This window comes from Dendropsophus ebraccatus, chromosome 6, assembly GCF_027789765.1.
Source record: "Dendropsophus ebraccatus isolate aDenEbr1 chromosome 6, aDenEbr1.pat, whole genome shotgun sequence".
NCBI lineage: Eukaryota > Metazoa > Chordata > Amphibia > Anura > Hylidae > Dendropsophus > Dendropsophus ebraccatus.
The window spans coordinates 11,854,438-11,882,206 of record NC_091459.1 but is presented as its reverse complement, the minus strand read 5'-3'; the positions used below and the strand labels follow the sequence as shown (position 1 = coordinate 11,882,206).

Sequence of the window (27,769 nt, the reverse complement as noted above, 5' to 3'; positions counted from 1 at the left end):
AAAGCCGTCTTCATTACAGAGGAGCAAAGTGAAGACTGGTTTGCCGAGTTCATTATAACCTATGGAGGGGGAGGGGCAGAGGGGGATGAGTGAGCAGGGAGAGCAGAGGAGGCAGCTGTACAGTTTAGAGACTGTCTGGGCACATAAAACGCAGGATTCAGAGGTCAAAAAGGTCAGTGCTCATCTGGGAGCTTGGTGAGAGAAGATTGCAGGATGATATGCTGTGCAGGGCTGCCTTTTCTCCTCTCTGTGCTCACTCATCCCCCTCGACCCCTCCCCTCTCAATAGAGCATAATAAACACAGAAATCCTGCTTCTTCTGAAGTGAGGGGGGAGGTAGGAAAACAGCTTTTTGAGTATGGAAGGTAACTCTTTTGCTTAATAAAACCTATTACAGAGTTTCCTAAAATCACTTGTACTATTAATATTTATTGATTTATATGACATTCATGCTTTAAAAATAACAGAATTACTCTCCTCTCTGTCATTTTATCTGGGCTTATCACTTATCTTTGTCCGAAGATTTACATCAGGATGGGAAATTACAGTAACAAGTCGCTTCACATTGTCACTTTATTATTTGGGCCTAGTAAAATCCATGTGGTATTGTAAGAGTAAGCATGTAATGTGATAACTAGACATAAACATTACTTAGTAAGGTTTAGAACATTCCGGTACTCGGCCCATGTTAAGTCGCTATTCACTTTCTAGTGCAGCTGCAGAACCGTCCTCACTGTCTGCACATACTTCTCATCCGGCGGTGGTTTCCGCTGACTACCAGGCTGCAGGAAAGCTTTGATTGTAGGAATCTCACTTATTCTTGTTTTAAAGGCCTAAGGAATTAAAATTGAATTGGAATGAATACAATAGTTAATATATGTGCCTGATTGTATGTAGCCTAAATACTGGGCCCGAACATGGCCTAAACCCAGATAATCTTACCTTAAGAAGAGGAAAAGTAGTCAGTATATCAGCAGACTTTTCTTCCACCATTAGAATAGCCTCCAGCAGGTGCACATCAGCCCAGCTAAAGAGATTTCCAACCAGGTACTTCTCACCATGATCTCTGAGGATCTGCAATGTAAAGACTGATTTAAAGACAACCTGTCTAGTCTTTGGGGCCTCAGGACTAGTGATGATCGAACAGTAAAATGTTTGAGTTCGAGACGAACCTCGAACAGTAGTGAAGTTCGGTTCGAAGTTCAACGCGAACACCATTAAAGTTAATGGGAGATGTTCGGGTTCATTTTTACACCTATATGTAGTAGGAGAAACTGTAATTATCTTTCAGAAGAGTAAACTGGAAACATGGAACAACTTATAGCCTGAAATTTGACTTTAAGAATGAAAGGGGAAAAAAAAGAGGGATAAAATACTGCTAGAGATAAGGGAATAGTGAAATATTCGATAATTTGAAATTCGATTTGAATAGCTCCCAACATTGATGAATATCAAATCCCATTATAGTTTAATGGAGAAAAATACTTTTGAACTCCTCTTTACGGAACATCGATACATCTAACAGATGAAGAGATTATTTTAAAAAAAATTGTTCTGCAATGCAGACTGTCAAATATGGGCTCTCAGGATAAATTTGACCACCAACTCCTCTGTACCAAAGATTGATTCATCTAACAGACTATCGGACTGATATTAAATACTACATGATGAATATTCCAGACTACAGGACTCATATTCCACACTATCAGACTGATATGCCAGACTACAGGAGTCATATTCCAGATCATTGGACTGATATTTCAGACTATCGGACTGATATTACAGACTATCGGAGTTATATTACAGACTACAGCACTCATGTTCCAGACTATCGGACTGATATTTCAGACTACTGGACTGATATTCCAGACTACGGTACTGATATTCCAGACTATCGGACTGATATTACAGACTATCGGACTGAGAACATATGTCAACTGATAGGAATATAGCTGTAATCACTAAAAAAAATTCACATACACAAATCAGATGTACAATTAATTACTGGGTATAACAAATTTGAGCAGAACAAAATACACTTTTGGCCACAATGTATAAATTGGCAAATCCAATTTGCAGCCTGCAATCCCAAAGATAAGTATTGCTGTGGCTGCAATGCTTTCTATGGACAGGAAAATGCTGGTTGCAAAAATGCTAGTCTAACCTTGCTAAACACCCCATTAATCTCACTACCTATCTGTCTAATCAAAATGCCAGCATGCCTGGAAACAATGAGAGACTGAGAGAGCACTCTATCCAGCACAGTGAGTGAGCTGAAAATGGCGTCCAGAACGCATCACAGTGAGTGAGCTGAAAATGGCGTCCAGAACGCATCACAGTGAGTTTTATATGGCATGGTCATGTGATTTTAGCAGCCAATCAGACCCCTACACCTCAGCAATGATGTTTCTGACACTTCTATGTGTACGCTAACTCGAACGAACAGTAAAATGTTTGGTTTGAGAAAATCGAAATGTTCGACTCGAACCTAAATTTTCTCGAACAGTTCGATCAACACTACTCAGGACCTGCCAGGTTGAAAGAACAGCACTCGCACTAAACAGTGAATAGGGCCAGAAGCGTTTTTTCTTAGTTCCTTGTGTAGTAGTGATGGTCTGTATCTGCAGCTCAGCTACTATTCAAGTAAATGGCTGCAGTAACCAGGACTGGCCACTACACAGGGAACGGAACTGCTTCTGGCCCTGCTCACTATGTAGTGGGCCCGGGTGCTGAATAAAGGCTGTTCCGTGGATAGCTCATTAGTATGATTTACCTAGAAAACAACTGTGAATGGCTCCCATTTAACGTCAAACCCCCCCCCCCCATTAAAGTGTAACTTAAGAAATCAATAGTACAAGCAATTTTAAGAAATCGCTTGTGAACGATTTGCAAACGATCAACGATAAAAATAGGTCCAAATTCTATCAAACGACTAGCGATTTCTCTTTGGTCGTTTAATCGTTGTCTGCTATTACACTAGACGATTATCATTCAAATGTGAACAATCTAACGAATTTACGAACGATAATCGTCCCGTTTAATAAGGCCATTAGAGTTTTGGTTGGCGGCCTTCTGTGGTGCCACGTTCTTTTGATTTGCTGATAATGGCTTTGATGGTGCTACAGGGATCATCAGAGATTTGGATATTCTTTAATTACCTAACCCTGACTTCTGTACAGCTTTGTCCTTGACTTGTTTGGAGATCTTTTTGGTCTTCATGGTGTTGTTTGGTTATTGGTTTTATTGGGGAAAAAAAAGCCTCTTTCTGTACTCAAAAAGCTGTTTCCCAGTTGAGCTCCCCTTGGTGGCTGGAAGCCGCCATACCAAACGCTCTGTCCCTGCTGTGCTGTACGAGTATACTGTGGTGAGCTCCCCCTGATGGCTGGAAGCCGCCATACCATATGTTCTATCCCTGCTGTGCTGTACGAGTATACTGTGGTGAGCTCCCCCTGATGGCTGGAAGCCGCCATACCATATGTTCTATCCCTGCTGTGCTGTACGAGTATACTGTGGTGAGCTCCCCCTGATGGCTGGAAGCCGCCATACCATACGCTCTATCCCTGCTGTGCATGTGACATCTGAATTCTTCCTAATAAAAAATTATGACATCCCCTGAAAATAAGACCTAGAGCATCTTTGGGAGCAACAATTAATATAAGACGCTGTTTTATTTTCAGAGAAACACGGTAGACCTTACCTTTTCATAAACTGGAAAGTATCTGTTTTTTGCCTTGTCCAGAATTGTATTGAGGCGCCACTCCTTTTGGTCTGGCTCAATGAATGGGTACCCCATGATGAGCACCATTAGATCATCGGTACCTCCCACATACATATCAATTCTAAGGACGTGAAAATAAAAGATATTAAGCAATGCTAGTATTTGCAGTCACAGTATACGAGGTAGCAATATATTCTGAACATGCCATATTAACAAGATATATAATAGTTAGAGATGAGCGAACCGGGTTCGGGTTCGAGTCGATCCGAACCCGAACGTTCGGTATTTGATTAGCGGGGGCTGCTGAACTTGGATAAAGCTCTAAGGTTGTCTGGAAAACATGGATACAGCCAATGACTATATCCATGATTTCCACATAGCCTTAGGGCTTTATCCAACTTCAGCAGCCACCGCTAACCCAATGCCGAACGATCGGGTTCGGATGGACTCCAGCATGCTCCAGGTTTGCTCATCTCTAATAACAGTCTATGACAATGTACTACTGATCCTTCAAGGTGCGCCCTTACTCTATCTCCATAAGACTTTGATTTTTTTGATGGAGGAACACACAAATGTTTTCTATCCAATGTCATAATAATACAAAAAAACCCTTCTATCAGGTCAATTATATAGAAGTGTCCCCTATAAGCATTATTATAAATAATGGCCGTTGTTTGATGATGTCCGCCATAAATAACGTATATGAACATTACTGACAGCCGTCATTGTAAAAGAACGATCATCATTATCAAACAATGGCTGTTATTTTGCGGAAAAAAAGACATAGGGGGAGATTTATCAAACATGGTGTAAAGTGAAACTGGCTCAGTTGCCCCTAGCAACCAATCAGATTCCACCTTTCATTCCTCACAGACTCTTTGTAAAATGAAAGGTGGAATTTGATTGGTTGCTAGGGGCAACTGGGCCAGTTGTTTCACTTTACACCATGTTTGATAAATCTCCGCCATAGTGTGAATATAGCTTATATAGTATGGAGCCATATGCGCAACCACATGCCACCATACAGTTTCTGTGCCATGTAAATCAGAGTTTATGTTTCACAACTGAAGTTTAGTTTTCATGGAATTAAAAAAATAAAAAAAATAAAAACACAGACAAAAGTTGATATACTTATTTCGTACAGAGCTCTTTCCTTCAGGTCCTTCCCATACAGGTTATACTTTGCAGCAATGTATTGGAGAATAGCTTTAGTTTGGACAAGTTTCATTCCATCAATTTCCACCATTGGTACTTGCTGAAACAACAAGGCTCCATCTGAAAATAAAAAAAAAAAAGTGTTTATAAAATGGTGAAGAACAGAAGCCATGAAGCTATTCAGCTGAATGTCAGTGGATCCAGATAAATTATATCAGATCCAGAGTAGGGATGAGCGAACTTTTGAAAAGTTTGGTTCGGTTGGCAAACTTTCGTGAAGTTCGGATTCGTACAAACCGAACCTAAAACGAACCTTGCTATAACGGCTGAATAATTGCAGCTACAATAGTGGGAGTCTGATAGGGTATAGTTCCGTTTAGTTGCAGTTGTTATTACAATGAAAAAAAGTGGAGAAATTGTGAATAAAAAATAATAATAATAAAAAACAAAACAAAAGTTGAGGAGGAGGAGGAGGCGGCGGCAGCACTTGATTGCACCCAGGACAGTTTTGTTGAGAAAAGACAAGTTGAGGAGCAGGAGGAGGCAGCACTTGATTGCAACCTGTCCAGTATAGTTGAGAAGAGACAAGTTGAGGAGCAGGAGGAGGCAGCACTTGATTGCACCCTGGCCAGTATAGTTATGAAGAGACAAGTTGAGGAGCAGGAGGAGGAGGCAGCACTTGATTGCACCCTGGCCAGTATAGTTGAGAAGAGACAAGTTGAGGAGCAGGAGGAGGCAGCACTTGATTGCACCCAGGCCAGTGTTGTTGAGAAGAGACAAGTCTATGGAGGGCTTCAACAAGTTTTGCTGCTATAAGTTACTTTACCTATAACAGCTTATGAGAGAGAAACTTTTTTTGGTGCGGCTAAACGGGGTTGACGGCACCCAGCAGAGCAGCAACGTGTAGCGTGTACTCTCAGTCACAGGACAGGAGCTGGTTCAATGCTACCTGCCCTCTTTTCTCACTTTTCTTTCCCTATTTCTTTTTTTATCTCCCTATCTCTCCCTAGGTCTCACTACTTTTTTTTTATTTAGATGCCTATCTCTCCCTATCTCTCTCTATCTCTTGATTTCTCAGCCTCTTTCCCTACCTATCACCTTATCTTCTATATTCAGCTTTCCCTGGATCTTGCTATTCCTTTTTTTTTTTTTTCTCTTCCTCTCTCCTGCTTCTCTCACCAACACTTTCTATTCCTTCTCTATCTCTCCCTGTATCTATCTAGTTGTTTGGCTATCTATCTCTTTTCTCTCTGTCTGATACGGAGCTTCTCTCTCTGTGAAGTCTGGCAACACACTGACAAGCTGCTGGCACGCACAGGCACTTCCTGGTGCTGTGGGGTGACGTCACACATCCCTTGTATCCTGGTCTATTCTGTGAAAAAAGTACAGTTTTGCGTCGCCGTTGTTATTTTAAACAGATTCGTAACGAACTTTCTCAAAGTTCGGTTCGCTACCGAACCAAACTTTTTGCAAAGTTTGTAACGGTTCGGTTCGCTTATCCCTAATCTAGAGTCTTTAAATTTTGTTAATTATAGTTACTGTACATTAAGGGTTTGGTGCCGAACACAAGACATTACTAACTGTAAGGTTTATTACCAGGAGTACTCGTAGTGAAGACTTTCATATTCCATCTTCATGTATAGAACTAGTCCAAATACAATTAGCAAAAAAAACCAGCATCAGCAGATACTTAAAACCAGGTTATAAAAAGCAATACCTCGCAGTAATGCTTCATATTGTTCCCTTGTTTCCAGAAACTCTTCTTCAAACTGTAGAAGAAAACATAATTGTAAGTAATCATTTTAGTGGCTTTTTTTTTTTTTTTTAAAGGGGTGTACATGTCAACTAACATATTTAAAGGGGTTATCCAGCAAAAATCTTACTTTCAAATCAACTGAAATCAGAAAGTTATATAGATTTGTAATTTACTTCTATTAAAAAATCTCAAGTCTGTCCATACTTATTAGCTGTTGTATGTCCTGCAGAAAATGTTGTTTTATTTTCAGTCTGACACAGTGCTCTCTGCTGACATCTCTGGCCGAGACAGGAACTCTGTCTTAGTTTTCTATGAATCCCCATAGAAAACCTTTCCAGCTCAGGACAGTTCCTGTCCGGCCAGAGATGTCAGCAGAGAGAAATGTGTCAGACTGAAACAGAAACATTTCCTGCATGACATACAGCAGCTAATAAGTATGGGAAGACATATTTTTTACTAGAAGTAAATTACAAATCTATATAATATAAGATTTTCACTGGATAACTGCTTTAAACCTGTAGACATTCATTTAGCAAACTTGTCTCCTCCTCCTCCTCCTGATATGCCTACCTTTGTTGACAGCATTTTGGCTAGGTTACCGACCACCTCTCTCCTTTAAAAACAGTGGTCTGTTGTATTAATGTTGAAAAACAAATGACTGCGATAGCAGTGATCTGCTGCCGTCACCGTGTGGAATAGGAGCGGCGGCAGCAGACCGCCACTATCCTCTATGGGCTGCCCGGATGATCGAGCGATCACCCGGGCAGCCCCCCCTTCAGGAGCAGCGAGGAATGACATCGTTTGTTTGCTTCTCTATGTCGCCACGTGTAATAGGGGCTTTAGGCCTGTTTGCAGGTGTAAATCATGATAAATCAGGCCTCCTCCTCACCTTTTAGGGGTAAGATTTTTTCATGCAGATCTGTCAGAAATACGCAAGAAAAACTGCAACACATGCAGATTATGCTGCAGATTCACCCTGGATCTCGATTCTCACCCATATACACAGAAAGTGGTGACATCAGTCATAGATTATAAAAGTCATAAAACATGATTGGTGAAATGAAGGGAGAAATTGACTTCCCCCCCTCTAAGCCACAGCATTTACATGAAAAGTAATGCATATGCTCAAATCACTGAAGTGCTGCCCCCTCGACACTGCTGCCCTAGACCCAGGAGCACGGGCGCCTGATAGCAGATACCGCCCTGCCTGCATGTATCATGGTGCTACCCCCTTTAGTTAAAATACAAAAATAGAATGCACAAACCTCAACACCAGCTGTTGCAAGCAGCCAGCATATGGACTCCATTTTACCCCGGCCTTTCAGGTAGTAGAGCTTGGGTTTTCCCGACATCTTTATTTTTTGTCTAGCAGTTAAAATAAGAATAAAACATTATTTGCAGATCACATTTGAATCACATGATAGGGGGATGATGTCAAATGATGATGCGTTTACACAGAGAGATTTATCTGACAGATTTTTGAAGCTAAAGCCAGAAATTTCAGTCTTTGATGACCAGTTCTCTGTTTATAGTCTATTCCTGGCTTTGGCTTCAATAATCTGTCAGATAAATCTGTGTAAATGCACCAATAGACTATCACACGGCACGGTTATTGTTCGAAAAATCGTTATGTCATTTGGATTTAAAACATAATCGTGTTGTGTAATTGCGGAAAACGAACGAACGACTAATGAGAAATCTTTGATTGCTTTGATTGCTTGTTTAGACCTGGACCTAAAATCATCGTTGAACATTCACAAATCGTTCGGTGTAATAACACGTCGTTTAGTCCTTCCCTCAGGTTCTGTAGGTGTAATAGCTCTGAAACTAACAATCAGCCAGGACAACCGCAAGAACGATTGCAAGTAGTGATCATCATTCTGTGTAACTGGGTAAACGATTTCAGGTCGTTCATCAAAGCTTTCCATTGAGATTGTTTATCTCGAAAGAATCACTTTGTCGAATAGGGCGCAATACCCCCCCACCCCACCCCCGCACTTACCTGCTCACTGTAAGCGCGTGTAATAGCGCCGGCAGTGAGCGAGGAATGAGGAGCAACTGAGTGATGACCTGAGGTAAATTTGCAAAACTTTTTTTTCCACTATACAATAAATAAGCTATATCGCTTTACACTGGAATAACCATTTGATTCATACCCCTCCACTGGCCTCAGACAGCCCCATTTACATTAGAATATTGTGAAATCCCTCAATTAATCTAAACTGAAGTTACAAGGGCGACTTGTTTATCTGTTTTGGTTATTATTGCCTGAGAGCACAAGAAGGGGGATTACCAATACTTGGGGGCACAGGAAGAGGATTAATACTACACGGGGTCACAGGAGGGGGAATTTTACTATTTAGTGGGCACAGGAGGGCGGTTATTACTACTTAGGGGTACAGGAGGGGTATTATTACTTCTTGTGGGGATCAGGGGACGGAATTAATTAATTTGGGGGCAAAGAAGAGGGATAAGTGTTACTTGGGGGCACAGGAGGGGGATTTTTGATATTTAGGGGGCACAGGAAAGGGAGTTATTGCTACTTTGGGGTACAGGAGGGGGGGTTATTATAATTTGGGGACAAAGAAGGCGGCATTATAATAGTGTGGAGACAGAGAGGGGATCTTATTAAAGCGTCAGGGCAAAAAAAAGGATTTACAGCCTGGATGAACAGAAGGGGTTAATTACTATGTGGGTCTTAAATACGGGAAACTATTCATGTTTGCAGCACTATGGATGGGGAATTTGTATAGTGGTGAGGAGGGTGCTGGAAAAGTGCAGAGCCTAAAATATTTGTTTGATAGATGCTGCAGGGACAAGTCATTGCTTCAAGTCTTTATGATGGCCCGGACCGAATGGAGGAGAAAATGAAAAGTGACTCTGATGTGATGAGACCCTGTGTGTCACTGGATGTAACTGCACTCTGATCACAATATTGTCACTACGTGAGGGTAATGTTGGACTCTTTATTATGTTGGACTCAGTATTGTTGGTAACATTGTCAGGATATGAAGGTATTATTTGTCCCTTTTGTAGTGGTAATATTGGCGATAATATTTAGTCACTATGGGGTGGTAATATTTGTTCCTTGTATAGTGGTATTATTTGGTTTCTTTATGACTATTTTATAGAGGTATATGGTGGGATATGCTATGCTAGCTATGCTGATACTATTATATACTGAAAATTTTTAAACGCAAAAGTTTCTTACTAATGATTTTTAGGTCATTTTTAGGCCTCAGGCAGCAGAGAAGCTAGGATCGGCCCTGACTAAGGGTGTGCTAAGGCTTCAAAAACATGTTGGTTTTATGCTGTAATTTACAATAAAGAATATAAGTCAAATGAAGATAATAAATCCAGAGCAGGTGGTCATACATACTAGATGGGCGTCTAGTCCTGATACCAATGGGCAGTCCAGCACTATATGCGTTCTTACCATGTATCTCTGCTCATCAACACTATGACTGAGGCGCACGTTAGTCCTTGTGTCGCTACTACTATTGTAGATAAATAATTTCTGAGCATCTATTGGCAAGAACCACAATTGTAAAAAAAAAAAAGCCACGGACTGCACTTCTACCTGTTATACATAGATCTATTTAGCAAATGAAACGATCACTGACGGCTAACAATTGAATAAACTGTTATATCTTAGGGTCCATTTATACAGAAAGGGGGGTATTTATCTAACATGGTGTAAAGTGAGACTGGCTCAGTTGCCCCTAGCAACCAATCAGATTCCACCTTTCATTTTGCAAAGAGTCTGTGAGGTATGAAAAGTAGAATCTGATTGGTTGCTAGGGGCAACTGAGACAGTTTCACTTTACACCATGTTTGATAAATCTCCCCCAAAGATTATCTGACAGATTATCTGCCAAAGATTTGAAGCCAAAGCCAGGAATGTATTTGGAAAGAGGAGAAATCTCAGGCTTTCCTTCTTGACCTGATCTCTGTTTATAGTCTGTTTCTGGCAGGGCCGAACTAACTTTACCATAGGCCCCGGGCTGTTCACCAAGCCTTGGCTCCCTCAACCCACTGTTACTATGGCAGCACTAGCGTGGTGTTCATAGTACAGGATAGATAATCTCATGATGCCCTTGTGCTAAACTGCTGTAAAAAAAAAAAAACTGATTTTTTTCCAAATCATGGCAGAACTGAAGCCAGGAGACAATATACCACTGAAAGTATTAGTCTTTTTGGGTGGTCATGGGCCCCCAGGAGCCCAGGGCCCCGGGCTATAGCCCGAAACTGACCTATTGTAATCGGCTTCTGGTTTCTGGCTTTGGCTTCAAATCTTTGGCGGATAATCTGTCATATAATCTTCCTGTGTAAATGGACCCTTACCTGTCCACGCTCCCGGTCTTCTCCTGCCCTCTTCTCGCTTCCCAGAGCCTCCACACTGCAGCTTCAAAGCGGGTCCACTTTGAAGCTACAACCGCAGCACCAGGAAGCGAGTAGAGGGTAGGAAAAGACTGGAAGCGTGGACAGGTAAGATATAACAGTTTAGGGCAAGGGCTGAACAGATATCGCTAACGATGTCTGTGCAGTCCTTGCTAAATGATCATCGAGCCGTGTAATAGGTTTAGTAGCAGATCTGTGCTTGTTTACATTATCGATCGGGCTGCCATCGTCGCCCTGTCTAATAGGACCCTAAGCCTCCTGATTCTGGGCTCATCACCCACAGAAACAGCACCGGAGCATCAATAGCTGCCACACAATAGTGCCAAGTGACTAGAACAAAGCCAGAATAAGAGCTCACCTCTCCCGTGCCGCCAGCCTAACAGGTAGTAACCCTTATGCCGTTCTCTACTAGAAATATACCTGCTCCAAATAGATGCGGAATCCAAGGCTAAACAATAAAAATGAGGGGACAGACTATATGAATATACCAAAATGTAGAAAGACATGGACTGCAGAGCCGCACGTTATACATTAATCTATTGCTGATAAGAAACTCTGCAGACAGCCTTGGTTAAAAAACGACAGTGCAGAGTCCATAGCTCATATGCTGACCGCTCTATGGTTCTGGATTACAAATAACCCTTGTGTTTAGACAGATCCTACAGCGGGAGATCACACGTAGTCCGTGCAGGACGGTATTATTCCTTTAGGTCACATGTTATATATCCCGGAGCTGCATCTTCTGTTAGAAATCAGAGACTGTACCGCCATATCAGTGAGATAGGAAGGGGATAGCGATACACAGACACCTGGTAGATGATTGGTGGAAGAAAGGAGGAGATGTACAAATAGTGTATACACAGGGAATCCCCACCTAGATTGTGTTACCACATTTCTTTTCTTTACGTATTTAGAACCAAAACTGTGCGTCAGGCTCTGCAAAGTGATCAGCTCAGGGATGGGTTTCCAAGTGTTCAGAATGCTGGGAAAATCACGTCCCCAGTTCTCCCACCAATGGTCCTCCGATGTTGTAGATAATTTTGGATATAGCAATTGGGGAGAACCATATCCCATGGTCAGCATTGGCCTCAGAGACCCACCGAATGTACGTTAACCTTGCTCTACTGTTTCGGCTGTAAGGCTCAGTTCACACATCCATAGTTGCCCATAGCCAAGGATCCTCAACTATGGACAGGACACCGGATGTGCATCCATAACCTTCTGCATTTGCACGGACCCATTCATTTAAAGGGGTAGTGCGGCGCTAAACAATTATTCACTAAATAACACACATTACAAAGTTATACAACTTTGTAATGTATGTTATGTTAGTGAATTGCCCCCTTCCCAATGTTTTCCCCCCACCCACGCTAGACCCGGAAGTGTAGTGCTCTATACATACCTGCCTCTTGCCGACCCCTGTCCGCCATCTTGTGCCAATGATGTCATCTACGGACGGACGGCCGAACCGCTCCGACCGTCCCTAGTGCCAGCCGCCCTCTGTCGCGTCATCAGCTACTCAGCCGCGATTGGCTGAGCATAACTGTGCTCAGCCAATCGCGGCTGAGCAACTGATGATGCGGCAGAGGGCAGCCAGCACTAGGGACGGTCGGAGCGGTTCGGCCGTCTGTCCGAAGATGACATCATTGGCACAAGATGGTGGACGGTGTATAGGGCCACTGAACGATAAGTGATAATTTTGGGGTCAGATCTTAATCAATGATCAATGACACACGAGCAATTTTTCGATCGTAGCCTGCAATTACATGGGATGATTATCATTTCAATTCGAACGATTTTCCGCACGATAATCGTCCCGTGTAATATGGCCCTTATTTTGATTGTATTTGCAGAAAGAACAGATGTGTGAAAAGGTGCAGCGAGATCAGTGCTCTTTTGCAGGACCATTTACACGGCGCAATAATCAAGCAGTCAGGCCGCATTAGCCATCCTTGTATCGTTTGTGTATATAGAAACTGACAGCACAGATGTACAGCAGCGGCCAGAGAAAGGGATGCCAGGTCACACAGCGGTGCACTATATATGTACTGCGTGTGTGATCAGAAAACTGACAGCACAGATATATGCTAATCTATGCTGTCAGTTTCTCTTTGCTATCAGCTGCACATCCCTTGTTTATACAGGAAGATGTGCTACTGATAGCCATAAATTCTAAAAGCAGCCCAAAATAAGCGATCTCACGAAAGATCCGGCGTTTTCCTGGTCCTAAGCTGATCAGCCTGATGAGCAGAGTGCAGATAGGAACAAAGCACTGTGCTTCGCTCCTACTGTAGATGCGCTCATCTCTAAGAGCAATGCTTTCAATGTAATACATGCATCTGACAATTTAGATATTTTAAATTGTAAATCCCTGTTCCACTTTAATAATTCCATGTCAAGCGTACTTACAGGTCCTTCAGCTATGAGGTGGTAGGGATGGTTTACAGTAGGATCTCTACATGAAGTATAGTAGTAACAATGCACCCACAGAGCGGTGTAGTCTGCAGCTCCTGATTCTTCCCCCCCGGAGGCAGCTCCAGATCTGTGACATGTAGAGGGGAGGGGAAGGGGAGTGTTCATGGACTCGGATAGCCTTGACTAGAGGCCAGCTCAGCACTGACAAAACCGGCAACTAACCAACAATAAGCTGTGCAGCGAGAGCACGGTGCTGTCCCCTGGCCTGGTACAATGTGTGTGTGTATGGTCATTTTAAATAAATAAATAATAAAAAGACATCCAAGAAAGACAGCTAAGAGCTGTATTACAAAATGAGACATGTTTGCCTCACTACATCATAAGGTATGGTGGTAGATGACAGATTCGTGTCACTATGGATCAAAGCCTCGGTGAAGTAGGTCGGATAGAATTGGTCAGTAACCATAGGTGCCCGTACTCATTGCCCTCATCCTCCTTCCCATTCCCAGGACACAGTGATCAGTACAACCATCTAATTAAAAAAAACAAGATCTTTATTATACAACTTGTAGAAAGCGATAGGTAAAATATAACTTGGTCACCGGACATCAATGGGAACTGTAAAAAAAAAAAGGGGTAAACAATGGAAACATACAGAAAACCTGCTCCGATCCGTTAGGACTGCTTGTCCCTACATGAAGACTGCACTGAGAAAAGATGGATCCTGGTTCAACTAAAAGACATGAAGACGCTACAGTGCAGAAAAGGTACAAGGGTTTGGCACAGAATAACATTGGGCACAGTAGCTTTAAGGCGTAACAAGTATGTAATTGCATTAAAAGTTATACAGAATGAAATGGTAAAAATTGGCATAGAAGTATGGATGCTACTTTGATTAATAATTCCATGTCAAGCGTACTTACAGGTCCTAGGTAGTGGGGATGGTTGGCACAGAACTGTGTGTTTCCCAATGTTTCTAAGCCATCTGCATCACATTGCACTGCATATCTTGTGTGCCATGGAGTGTATATAACAGGATACCACCTCCACAAAGGGCCGAGGGGGGGTTGCTTCAGGCCGCCCACTATACATATATCCATAGTGAGCGGCACATGAGAGGGTGGGCTGGGCAGGTCCAGCTGGTGCTCCGGCCCCTCAGGTGACGCCTCAAATGCTCCTTAGCCCCTGATTAGCATAGGGGCAATTAGCGAATATCCTACGAATGCGGGGGACAAGAGGAGAATCATTAACAGCCCTGCAGGCGTCCGGTAGAGAACGTCTGCGGCATGGTCAATGGGGAGAAACTGCTGATAGTGCCACTTTGAGGGCTGTAGGTACATATTCAATGTGACTAAAGCACAGATTAGGGAGCCCACATTACCATCTGTTTTATAACAGGGCAAGAGGTCTGTGGGCAGGGTGACATGGTTTTATTGACTGACCGAAGTAAGGGGCACCACCAAAAACCATGAGTCGGGTACTGCAGTGCTTCAGAAGCCCTGCAGATAAATATTGCTTTCATGCAGCATTAGACATTAGGAGAGGCTCACCATCTCTATTTTAATACATGTTAGCATTATAATAGTCATTAAAACCGGGGAAGCAGCCTGTGTCAGGAGCGCCGCAGCATAGTGAGGCAGAGCGAGTGGTGATCCACAGTTTTCCTCGCTCTGTTATAAGCAAAGTGGCTTCCATCTCGAGTCCTACTGGTCAAGATTGTTTGGTAAATGTACATAAGATTATTTTCAATCATTTATAGTTAAAAGTAGTGGTGGAGACGGCACTGCTGCGGCGGTGGTGCTCGTGGTGGGATGGCGTCCCAGACGTAATGTAGAAGAAAGTCCCGGAACTTCACCAATTCAAATATATGCTTATCTATTATGTGTAAAGCATCACACAGTACAGGAGGACGCGTTTCGGCATATGGAGCTGATGAAGGCAATATGCCGAAACGCGTCCTCCTGTACTGTGTGATGCTTTACACATAATAAATAAGCATATATTTGAATTGGTGAAGTGCCATGACTTTCTTCTACATCATTTATAGTTAAAACATCAAAAACATAGCTCAGCTGTAAGTGAACGCATGGCCTATACAGAAATAAAAGCTGCACGGCATCTACAACATAATTAGATTTCTTTTTTTATTGGTCACAAGGTTAATTTGCACAGGAGTATGCATAAGAGAAGCGGTAACACCATAGCTGGAGCCAGAAGTGCCGCCAACATTAGGTCACTTCAGCCGTAATATCCTAGGTTAGGTAAGACATGACAACATAGGGAACATATACCCCGTAGTAGTAAAAGTATACTTGCAGCTCCATAGGAGAACAAGGACCATAAGCACTGTACAGGCTAGTACAGATAGTTACAGGGCAGAGCTAGTGAACTCTGATGAGGAATAGGAGAGCTCTGTAAACTTAAGAAAACCTGTGGCCTCTTCTCACATAAAAAAAAGTTTGCTTCATCTTTTCCTACAATTGTTTTATGCTGTTTTGTCTTTTATTCTTAAAGGGGAACTATCAGCAGGAAAGACAAATATAACCAGCTGATATGCTGATGCCGAGGAGGAAGAGGGTATGTCTCTTACCTTCCTCCTCAGTGCTGTTTCGGTGCAGTTAGTCTTTTTCTCCACGGTCCGGTGAGACAGGAGCACTGCCCCTCCCCAATACACCGATCTGGCCCACCCCTTCCTAATGATAATGAATAAAGCGGGCCAGCCAGGCGTGGGGAAGATTGCGCTATGGGGAGGGCAGTGCTTCTAACTGTCTCACCGGACCGCGGAGCAAAAGACTAACGACTATCTGCACCGAAACAGCGCAGAGGAGGAAGGTAAGAGACATACTATAAGAGACATACCATCCTCCTCTGCGTCTCTGTGTAATAGGGACATATCAGCAGGTTAGGTCTTTCTAACCTGCTGATAGTTCCCCTTTAAATGACAACATATGCCTATATAACCAACTGGGTGTTAGTAGGGGGCATGTCCCTATTATATGACACTATGCCATCAAAGCTGACAGTGCCAGGCTGTATAGGGACACATCTCCAACTGGTAACACCTGGTTGGCTATTTAGTCACATTCCTAGTAAGACCAGGAAAAGAACAACACAAAGCTGTAAGAAAAGAGGCTCCAGAATGGTTACGTCATGCAGAATACAAGTATTTACCACAATGGTTAGAAGAGGCTAGTTACCAATAAGTGCACTACATTGCCCAGCAATGTTCTGAGGATTATAAAAAACAAAAAGGATATCAAATATTATAATACAAGTAAGTAACATGTAGTGTTTCACTACGACAAAAGTAATATTCTGAAAAAGACATAATATGAGCTATGTATAATCCCCCAAAGCAGGTCATGTCATACTGGCTCTATCAGAAATATCCACAGGTAAGGCAAGACGACAATCCCTCTGTGCCAGTCCCTCTTCTGGCCGTGCTGGGACAGATTGGGGGGGGAGGGGGGTCCTCACTAGACTAGCCGTACCTGGAAAATGCTGAATGACGTGACTGGCCAGTGCACAAGTAGCTGTGGATCACTGAAGTGGAGCCAATGTGGCAAGACGTTCTTTAAGGGTTAGAGGAGCAACCCAAGCCATTTTCTCCAATTCTCTCTCAACACTATCTGCTCTCATATGGAATATAGTCAGTGTCATTTTATGACAAGGACGGCCGGTGTTTTCAATTAAAACGGCCTTTGGTTTCAAAGTGAATTCGGTTGCATTGAAGTCAATGCAAAGAACGGCTGTTGTTCACACAATGTACTGAACGGCGGCCGCTGTTTTATAAGGCCGTCAAAATAACGATGATCATGTAAAACATTTCCGACCGTTGTGCATTCATTTCAATGCAATTTTCATTGCGGTGGATGTGTGAACATAGTTAAAAAAAAAAAAAGTATATATCCCCTGCAATAGGAAATGTGTGGAGAAACCTTCAAGTGTTAAACACTTACATTTTCAAGATATAGTATATTTAGATTGAGAGTCTCATTACATGTATAAATAAGATTTTAGTCAGCCGCTATCTACCATCTATAGGAAGTGGCACCCCATAATCTAATGTTGAAAAAGGTGATATCAAACAGGTCAGGTTTCTCCTGCCAGGCAGGCACTTGTCTCCTCCAGATCCACTAAAACATCTACATTTGGAAGAGCCATATGTGCATGGTAAGGCTGGGATTGTTTTTGCAATCCGTTTTTTTTCTTCCGCTTATGCAAAAAACGAATGAAAAAACAAACAAAAACGGATGCATTTGTATGCATCTGTTTTGATCCGTTTTTCCACTGACTTCCATAAAAAAAAAAAAAACACAATCAGAACGCATACTTTTTTTTAACGTACACAAAAAAATAAAGGTCAGCTACGTTTTTAGTTACGTTAAAAAAAAAAAGAAAAAAAGAAACATGTTTTAAATCAGTCTTTTATAATAGAAGTCAGTGCAAAAACGGATCAAACGGATGCATACAAATGCATCTGTTTTTCCAATCCGTTTTTTTGCAAAAACGGATTGCAAAAGCAAAGTGTAAACCCAGCCTAAGGCACTAACCTTAGTAGGCGTCATCTCTATTTACTGGGGAGTTGAATTCATCTAGTCGTGCCTAGAAGCAGCAATTTCTGGCTGTAAAGAGGTTCGCACAAAAAACAGCCTGTCCACACTACTACTACCTTGGCTCTAGAAACCATTATATAGACATGTATAAATAATAGCAGCAGCCGTTTCTATTCATTCACCAATATCAGCTGCTGCCATTATGTATGACACATAAGAAGGGTGTCAGTATCTACTCCGGGATACTGCCCACAGCACCAATGAGAAGGCGGTCTACTCTCTGCTCTGTTGATAAAATACTACACACAAGTGGAAACTATGATGCATGACATAAAGCAGGAGTTGGGAACCTGGGCTTTCCAGCTGTTGCAAAACTACAACTCCCATCATGCCTGGACAGCCAAAGCTAAAGCTCCTACTATCCAGGCATGATGGGAGTCGTAGTTTTGCAACAGCTGGAGAGCCAAGGTTCCCTCCCCCTGACCTAAAAGTTACTTCCATGATACATGATGAATGTTGACACAATAAATGGTAAATAAGGTGCTAGGTTCGGCTATCTGCGCCCGCCGTATTTGGTCATCCAGTCGGTTCTCCCATGAATTGGCTGAAGAGCAGGTGGCGGCCTGGGAGACAATGTAGGAGAACTTTTAGATGGAGAGTTGATGGTAGACTGTCCCAGATATGATCCAAAACACTTTATGGCCCCATACTCTGAATGGAAAAAAAACAACAACAGCAGTTATGAAAATCGTTGTGTGTGTATACAGTCTTTGCCCTAAAATAAGACAGAGTCTTATATTAATTTTTGCTACCAAAGACGTGCTAGGTCTTATTTTCAGGGGATGTCTAATTTTTACATGAAGAAGAATTCACATGTCACGTGCACAACAGGGACAGAGCGTACGGTATGGCGCCTTCCGGTCACCAATGAGAGCTCACCACAGCACATTCGTACAGCACAGCAGGAAGAGCATATGGTATGGCAGCTTCCAGCCACCAGGGGGAGCTTACCACAGCACACTTATACAGCACAGCAGGGACAGAGCATATGGCATGGCGGCTTCAGGCCACCAGGGGGAGCTCCCCACAGAACACCCATACAGCACAGCAGGGACAGTGTATGGTATGGCGGCAGGTAACGGGATCGCGGCAGACTTTGTGCAGCTCTACATCTGGCAGGAGGGGACAAAGGGATGGCGGCAGGCTATGGGCCTCTTAATGCCTAGCCTGCATATTTATAAGTGACAGCTGCGGAAGGGAACATCAGAGTTGGGGCAGCTGACAGTCTTCATGTCTCAGGTCTACAGGGGATGGTGACAGTAGAGCACAACAGAAGCGGGCTAAAAAGAATCACATGAATCGCATGCCCTGGTTGTTCTGTTCGGTAGTCAGGCTTTCAAACAAAAACTTTGCTAGTTCTTACTTTCGGGGGAGGCCTTATATTTAGCAATTCAGCAAAACATCTACTAGGTCTTATTTTTAGGGGATGTCTTATTTTCGAGGAAACAGGGTATATAGAATACAATTATATATAGTTTAAAATTCTGCGGGTATAAGGGTCAAACATAACATACAGAATTACACACTAATAAGTGTTGACGGCCCTGTCAATCATCCTGGGCATATATAGGGCAGAGCAGATCATTTTACTTCACTTTTTTTTAAAAAAAAGATGTAAACATAAAAACGGTGTGAGAAAATGGGAACAGACATTAGCAATGATCTAGGAGCTAATCTGTATGGAATCTTCTCTAGCACACCTAAATGGGCACTGTGGTCTCAAACTACTTCCCTCATTCCGAGAACCAAAAATTACTCCTAACCCTAAAAAAAAAAAAAGTCTTCCTCCCTGCAAACTGCTGTCCACTTGCTGTTAGGGTTTTTTTTAAACATACAGTACCTGTCATATCAGGTGACTTTTTAAGATAAGCAGGTGTGTGTATGTATATGTGTATAACTTACTTGGAGATGGGTCTGTAAGAGGTGCTAATCGATTCTTTGGCCCAGTTGAACTCAATTCCTGCTTCCAGAAGGTTGGAATGTAACCAGTAACTCCAGTAGATCCTTAATAGAAGAAGAAATGCATAGACAAATGTGAGGGGCTGCCGATTCTATTCAATTACAACAAGCGGTCCAACAAAAAGTAGGTTATAGGTTCTGTCATGTACCATGTGGGCAATAATATTCCTGTTTTATTAAACCTATCACTAATTAAAACTTTACACAAGTAAAACCCTTGGAGAATATAAAATGAGGTTTTACCTGATGGCACAGCAAGAGGTTTCATTGGCAGACCGATATTTGGCCACTGATTGAAGGAATTCATTGCATCTTTATGATGGTTACTTCCAGCACTGTTTTTAATAGATATTCCTAAAGAAACATAAAAAGATATATATTTAAATATTGTTAATATTGTTAATAACAATAACTAAAAAATATATATTTTCTAATCCACAATCCTTACTAAATAACTAAATACGATTATTATTAAAGGATTTGCATGAGCCCTGTAAAAGGGGTTATCCAGTGAAAATCTTTTTCTTTCAAATCACCTGGTTTCAGAAAGTTATATAGATTTGTAATTTACTTCTATTTAAAAATGTCAAGTCTTTCCATACTTATCAGCTGCTGTATGTCCTGCAGGAAGTGGTGTATTCTTTCCAGTCTGACACAGTGCTCTCTGCTGCCACCTCTGTCCATGTCAGGAACTGTCCAGAGCAGGAGAGGTTTTCTATGAGGATTTGCTACTGCTCTGGACAGTTCTTGTCTCGGACAGAGGTGGCAGCAGAGAGCACTGTGTCAGAATGGAAAGAATACACCACTTCCTGCAGGACATACAGCAGCTGATAAGTATGGGAAGAATTGAGATTTTTAAATAAAAGTAAATTCCAAATCTATATAACTTTCTGAAACCAGTTGATTTGGAAGAAAAAAAAAGACTTTCTCTGGAGTACCCCTTAAATCTTCAGGAGGATAGCCTGCATTGCATCAAAATAATAAAAGATGTTTAGAAAATGGTTTACTGGTAAAGAGACTGCTGTCTGAAAGGATAAAGCTAACGATTTGTTGTACTGACCGGGTAAATATCTGGAATGTTTCAGGTAATGTTGCTTTGCAGACGTTCTCCTGGATGCTGCAGTGTCCTGCCGAGAGAACGAAGACTGCACGGGTCTGGCAGAACCACCATCTTCCTTTAGGTCTAAGATACTCTCAAAGCTGCTTCAAGATGGGTACAAAGAACAATGAAGGGAAACGTAAGAATTCAATGTAAATTATAAAAGTATACATACAGGGGGAGATTTATCAAACATGGTGTAAAGTGAAACTGGCTCAGTTGCCCCTAGCAACCAATCAGATTCCACCTTTCATCCCTCACAGACTCTTTGGAAAATGAAAGGTGGAATCTGATTGGTTGCTAGGGGCAACAGAGCCAGTGTCACTTTACACCATGTTTGATAAATCTCCCCCACAGTATATAGGGTAGTCACTGTGAGTCAGAGACCCAGCCAGTAATATAAGGAGAATCACCTTCCATCATACATTTGTGACATCAATCTCAATAAAATCTTTCAGTTTACCTAGAAAGACCTTCCCCAGCTGCTCTAGGTTTCTCATTCTTTGCTTCTGTTCGAGTATTTAAAGATGCAATATCAAGGTCTTGAAAGTCGTCCCACTCATCCGAACTCTTGACCGTTTTCGTTATGTATCCCCATCGCCGTCTGTTCTTTGTGTTCATGTTCAAAGTAGCATCCTCCAAATTAGAGGCGACTTTCTGAAACGGTAAAACAATGTTATCATCCAATGCCTATAGAGCACTACAGCTTCTGGTACTGAGTCCGACGAGAGCCACACCTTTTAGTCTGTTTTAGATAGCAGTTTTCACCTAGGCATTGGGCACAACTCTATTTTAATAAGGTTAAAGGGAATCTGTCAGTAGGTTTATGCTGCCTTAAATAAGGACAGCATAAACTAGTGACAGAAATGCTGAGAAGATCGGTGTATTACTTACATCATTCCGTTTAGCCGTTCTCCTAATATGCAGGAGAATAGGATTCTTCACACACCCCACTCTCCAACTACTGATTGACAGTTGACTGCCTATACACAGTATGGATAGATAACTGCCAATCAGCAGCTGGTGGGCGGAGTTTTCTGCTTCTCATGAATATCCAGGACTACTGGGCTCATGCACATAATAGAGAACACTTCTTATTGTCCATGTTATTCAGGAGGAGATCTCTGGATCAGCTGCACAGAACAATGTAAGTGATACATCATTCTGTTCAGCTTCTCTGCCACTAGTTTATGCTACTCTTACATAGGACACCATAATCCTACTGATAGAGTCGATTCAAGTTAAACTCATTTTGACACACCTACAATCACCAGTAACACCCCCCTTTTTCCCCCCCAGTCATACAGATTTGTAGAACACCGATACAAGCTATTTGTTTAAGGGGTCAGACCTAACAACGGAGTGAATATTGGGGTGCCTGATGGGGACAAAAGTGACCACAGTTCCCGAGTTTATGGGTGCTTTAAGGTCTACCGTTTCCTTGATGACAGCTTAGTACGTAATAACGTTATATCTTGCAATACTACTATATAGCATTGATTGAACCTATACCTGTGTGTATTCCGAAGTGGGAACATACCCTTAGACAGTAATCTCCATATAGCAATGGATTTGTTCAATGTGCTATGTGCGGTTATGGTCAGAAAGGTCTCCATCGCAGTGATATAAGAGTGAAAACTACAGCATATTATAAGGCTGGGTTTGCATCACATTTATTGCCTCCGAAGCTAGAATACGTTAGAAAGATCTGTAAATCGTTTGCCGACGTATCTGTGGACAGATTAGCACCAGCACCATTCAATTTTAAGACCCAAACATATACAAGTACTAAAAAGCATGGTTTGCAGCACTTTTCAGGCAAGACTTGTAAAGGGCTAGGAAATTAGTCCGCTAGTGACTACAATACAGTATGTTCAGGTCATTGAACCAAATGGGGCCCATGCTGGTCTGTGCAAATCTGTCAGCAGCTGATTTTCAGATTTAGCTGATGAACCCAAGCCTCGGAGGCACAAAATGGAATGTGAAGCTGGCCTAAGATATACTGTATTTTTTATGGATATACAGGGCTCCAGATGGCGACCAAAATGGTCGCCAATGTGACTGACATTTTGCAAATGGCGCCCAGATTTATTAATCTGGGCGCCATTTGCGACTGGCCCCGGCGGCGGCGCGCTGTCTCTTTAAGTATCCCCGGCTGATGCGCGGCTGCCGGGGGTGTCCCATCCTATCCCCGGCAGCGCGGCGCATCAGTGAGCTGCCTGGGGCCCTGACTTCCGGCACAGGAAGCGCACGTCAGAGACGCTTCCTGTGTCAGAAGTCACAGCCCCGGCGTACAGGGAGCTCACTGACGCGACACGCTGTCGGGGATAGGATGGGACACCCCCGGCAGCCGCGCATCAGCCGGGGACAGCGCCTGAAGAAGAAGAGGATCGCCGGGGGAGCGGGTTGTCAGGTGAGTTTGTGTGTTTATTTTTTTTAAATACTGCTTAGCATAGAGGAAAGGGGGGGGGGCATCTATAATGGGGGGAAGAGAAGGGGGGGGGGGCATCTATAATGGGGGGAGGGGGCCATCTATAAGGGGAGGGGGTATCTATAAGGGGGGAGAAGAGGGGGCATCTATAATGGGGGGGGAGGAGGGGGCATCTATAATGGGGGTAGAGGGGGTCATCTATAAGGGGAGGGGGCCATCTATAAGTGTAGGGCAAACTGGCTGCAGACACTGGGAGATAGATATATGCACAATTATTATTATCAGGGCCCCTCAGGTGTCTGTATTGTAGGGGGTCACTTGCATTAGTCACTAGGTGAGAGAAATATCTATTTATATACACATCTTGTGGGGGGTCACTATGGCTGCAGTCATAAGTCTAGCTCAGTATGTATAGACTGTTGCAAGCTTTTAAAGGGAACCTGTCACCCCCGGTGACAGGGTGACAGGCTCCCAACCCCCCGTTAGAACCCCCTATACTCACCTAATCGCGCCGGGTCCCGCTTCTGAAGATGGTCGGGTCACGGAGATCTCAGCCGCTGCAGCCCGGCGTGCACACTGAGAGATGAGTCCAACGCTCATAGAGAATGACGGAGCGCTGGACTCTCCCGTCATTCTCTAGGAGCGTTGGACTCATCTCTCAGCGCACGCCGGGCTGCAGCGGCTGAGATCTCCGTGACCCGACCATCTTCAGAAGCGGGACTCGGCGCGATGAGGTGAGTATAGGGGGCTCTAACGGGGGGTTGGGAGCCTGTCACCCCGGCACGGGGGTCGACAGGTTCCCTTTAAGTTCAAGTTCAGAAGAGTAAGCCTCATTAAAAGGCTAGCCAAGTGAGGCTGAAGTACTGAGTCAGACTGTATATGGTTGTCAAGTTGCAAGTTTCCATGTTGAACATTTTCAAACTAAGAAAAGAAAGAATCTAAAGGAGAAGGATGCTGCCGTGGCCTCTGCACACAGTAAGTCCCATTTAACATAACATTAATTTTACATGGTTTAAAATGTTGGCGACCAAATATTCTATTTGGCGCCTAAATTTTTCTGGTTAGGAGCCAATGGCTCCCAGGTAAATTTTTTTAGTCTGGAGCCCTGATATAATATGACACTATATATATATAATATATAATATATATATACACACACACACACGTATATATATATATATATATATATATATATATATATATATATATATATATATATATTTTAATAATAAATGTTATTATATATACACACACACACACATACTTTGTTTTATTGCATAGGATACAGGAAGACATTGCACCATCTACTTACAAAAGGAGCGGCCCTGTTGCTTAGCTCTGGCAGCAGAGTGTGGTTTATGGGGTCTCCTTCCCTGGCGTTATCCACAGCATCCACTATAGACGTCCCCAGCTTGAATGGTTGTCCATTGGACTGGCTTTGCTGGAGGGCGCGTGATGATAGCCGGGACTGGTGTTTGGGTGGCAGCTGAGAGGGAGGAATTGGTTTGATGTGTAATGGAATTTGTTTTTCTTGAAAGTCTCTCTGTGGTTTTGTTAACTCTTGAATCCTTTGAGGTGTACCCAGAGCCTGACCCACATGAAAATATGGATGTCTGAGAGCCTGGAAAAAATAGTATTTATGAAACGTAAGAGAATATAAGGCAATCTTTCTTCCAAAGGCTTTCTCCCAGACTGATTTTAAAGTGTCCCTGTCATTATAACTTTCAAAACCTAACTCAACACTAGTGATATAGGAAGTGATATAAAGGAAGTTTGTAACTTATTATTTTTTTTTTGTTATCATGGAAAACACGGCACTTCCTGTGTTTTTTTTTGTTTTTGTTTTTTTTTTAACACAGAATTTCCCAGGTCATCTGCGCTCACTGAGAAGGCAGTCATGTGACTGATGGACACATTGAGCCACGACTCAATGCCTAGACTGGATACAACTGTATCTTTTGAGAGCAAGGTTTAAAGTGTCCAAAATAGTACAGGCGATTTTAAGAAACTTTGTAATTGGGTTTATTAGCCGAAAAATGCATTTTTATCATGAAAAAGCAGTTTGAAGCTCTCTCCCCCCTGTCTTCATTGTTCTCTATGGAGAGGGGAGGGGTGGAGGGAGATGAGGCACCAAAACAGGACAACAAAGTTAATTTACAGCTTCATCACCGGGTTATCTCCTCTGACTGTCAGCATTGACCTCTGACTTTCACACAGCTCCCACTGTGTAATCCTTTGTTCTCTGCTCTCTGCTGGCGGCTAATCTCCCTCCTCCCCTCTTTATAGAACAGACAGGGCCTGACTGATGTAAAAGAGGCGAGATTTCCTGATAATGAGCAGTGAATGAGAGAGAGGAGGGGGGGACCTGGGGAAAGTCTTTTTGAATGCAGATAATGGCAGATTTGCCTAATAAACCCAATTACAAAGTTTCTTAAAAATCGCCTGGACTATTGATTTCTGCAAGAAATAAAAAAATACGACAGTGACAAACAGGCACATTGCATACTGCATGTTGATATGTGCCACTACATGTCATTAGTCACAAACATCGGTGGCATATGTGCCTATGTAAATAAAATAAGAAAAACTATACATTTTAATAAAATTATACGGCAAAGTAATTTTATTTTATTAAAGCAATGTATTAGCAAAAATAAATATTTTTGTCTCCAGAGTACCCCTTTAATTTTTTTCAATACCATTTTCATAGCATATACCTTGCTTGCTGTTGGTCTTTTTTTCGGATCCCACTGCAGCATATCTCGCATGATCTGAATTCCATCACTACTTGCATTGGGGATCAGTGTTTTCAGATTATTTGGCACACACTGCGGCCAGCGAAAATTCATTGCACTAGCTAGCTGGTAGCCTTCAGGCCAATCATTCTGGAGAAAGATAGGGAAAAACGGAGGACATTATTATTAGAAATACAGTTTTAGGCCATGTTCACACAGGGTGAGAACAGACGTTTTTTTTATATGGCCGTGTCAAACAACAGCCATTGTCTTACAGGTGTCACCCAGCCGATACTGCAGTATCGAGCGGATGAACATAACTTTATTTTGATTGGAATGCAGGCACGCTCGGGTGTGCCTGTGCTCTAATTTGCCATAGCCCACAATGTAAAGTACGGCCGATGTTCACTGATTGGCTGAACGCTGGGAGGCCCCGAAGTAGGCTGAAGCACGGACCCGGTAATGTTTGTATCGGGCCGCAGAGGTTAAAGGAGTACTGCAGAGATTTGTTTTTTAAGCTTAATTAACATACAATACATTACAATACGTTATTATATAACGTTGTAATATGTGTTAATAAGCTATCTTGCTTAGTTTCCCCCTTACCCAGCCTTGAACCCGGAGGGATGGTAAGTATGTGTGTGTCTGTGGCAGAGGGGGGCGTCAGCGTACTCCTTTAAGGATCTGCAGCGGATCTGTTGTGTATCAACCCACCCTAATGGATTTTAGATAACATGTGGTAGAGCACTCCAGGCTGCTTGGAGTGCTTAAAGTGTCACTGTTTAAATTTGTTTTGCAGAAATCAATAGTACCGGTGATTTTAAGAATCTTTGTCATTGGGTTTATTAGCTAAAAAGATTTCCTGATAATGAGCAGTGAATGAGAGAGAGGAGGGGGGGGCGGGAACCTGGGGAAAGTATTTTTGAATGCAGATATTATTGGCATCTTTGCCTAATAAACCCAATTACAAAGTTTGTTAAAATCGCCTGTACTATTGATTCCTGGGAAAAAAAAAAAAAAAATTTTTAAACCAATACTGTTTTTTTTTTTTGTTTTTTTTTTTTAGAAAATGGGCCTGCGTATTGACTAACTACACTGCAGTAGTAAAATATCAGATGTACCTTCTTTGGTGTTCCAAGGACCTGGCAAATCTTAAAGATGGTATCTATTTCACTGGAGCCTGGAAAAAGGGGCCTAAGAGTGTAAACCTCAGCCATAATGCAGCCAACAGCCCAGATATCGATCGGGGAACTATAGCTTGTCGATCTGAGTAGAACTTCTGGTGCTCTATACCTGTAAATAGAAAAAAAAACTAGCATCTCTACTTTGCTGAACACAAAAGTGCTATAGGTTAATAGTTTGGGTTATACTGTGAAACCTCTTTGAGTGGAATACCCCTTTAAGTAGGAATCTCAAACATAACTTAAAATGTTGCGACTTGTTATCTATTTAGTCTCCTTCCCCCAGTTCTCAGCTGCTGCTTTC

General features: G+C 42.5%; 4 protein-coding genes across 7 annotated transcripts in view; all 4 read right to left on the bottom strand.

Moving 5' to 3' along the window:
* LOC138795441 (glutathione S-transferase alpha-4-like) overlaps positions 1-13,556 on the bottom strand; it is a 45,871-nt gene extending 32,315 nt beyond the window's left edge. The window contains exon 1 of the mRNA XM_069974512.1: positions 13,518-13,556. The gene's annotated coding sequence lies outside the window, so the exon portion shown is untranslated. The remainder of the gene's footprint in view (positions 1-13,517) is intronic.
* Positions 1-27,769, bottom strand: part of LOC138795446 (glutathione S-transferase 3-like) — a 142,193-nt gene that overhangs the window by 106,535 nt on the left and 7,889 nt on the right. The window lies entirely within an intron of this gene.
* On the bottom strand, positions 555-13,587 carry LOC138795442 (glutathione S-transferase alpha-4-like). 2 transcript variants are annotated; one of them, XM_069974514.1, is made up of 7 exons: positions 13,518-13,587; positions 7,894-7,993; positions 6,590-6,641; positions 4,860-4,992; positions 3,697-3,838; positions 942-1,073; positions 555-832 (listed from the first exon to the last, which is right to left on the bottom strand). In XM_069974514.1, exons 2-7 carry the CDS (start codon positions 7,978-7,980, stop codon positions 707-709), a joined length of 672 nt encoding a protein of 223 aa, XP_069830615.1. In that variant the 5' UTR covers positions 7,981-7,993; positions 13,518-13,587; the 3' UTR covers positions 555-706. The 2 variants fall into 2 exon arrangements, with proteins under 2 accessions (XP_069830615.1, XP_069830614.1); XM_069974513.1 differs by having other exon boundaries at positions 13,439-13,529.
* Positions 15,565-27,769, bottom strand: part of CILK1 (ciliogenesis associated kinase 1) — a 23,596-nt gene continuing 11,391 nt past the window's right edge. For 2 of the 3 annotated variants that reach the window (XM_069974515.1, XM_069974516.1), the window contains exons 7-14: positions 27,406-27,577; positions 26,267-26,434; positions 24,862-25,170; positions 21,582-21,775; positions 21,080-21,222; positions 20,263-20,373; positions 19,963-20,064; positions 15,565-18,711 (exon numbers count right to left, since the gene is read on the bottom strand). In XM_069974515.1, the coding sequence (XP_069830616.1) occupies positions 18,554-18,711; positions 19,963-20,064; positions 20,263-20,373; positions 21,080-21,222; positions 21,582-21,775; positions 24,862-25,170; positions 26,267-26,434; positions 27,406-27,577 (1,357 nt within the window). In that variant the 3' untranslated portion in view covers positions 15,565-18,553. The remainder of the gene's footprint in view (positions 18,712-19,962; positions 20,065-20,262; positions 20,374-21,079; positions 21,223-21,581; positions 21,776-24,861; positions 25,171-26,266; positions 26,435-27,405; positions 27,578-27,769) is intronic. The other variant, XM_069974517.1, reaches the window with a different exon arrangement.

Coding starts and splice junctions, on each gene's coding strand:
- LOC138795442 (XM_069974514.1), bottom strand. CDS start 7,980: ATGTCGGGAAAACCCAAGCTCTACTACCTGAAAGGCCGGGGTAAAATG. Junction 6,642..7,893: donor TTGCAACAGCTGGTGTTGAG/GTTTGTGCATTC, acceptor TTTCTTCTACAG/TTTGAAGAAGAGTTTCTGGA. Junction 3,839..4,859: donor GACCTGAAGGAAAGAGCTCT/GTACGAAATAAG, acceptor TCACGTCCTTAG/AATTGATATGTATGTGGGAG.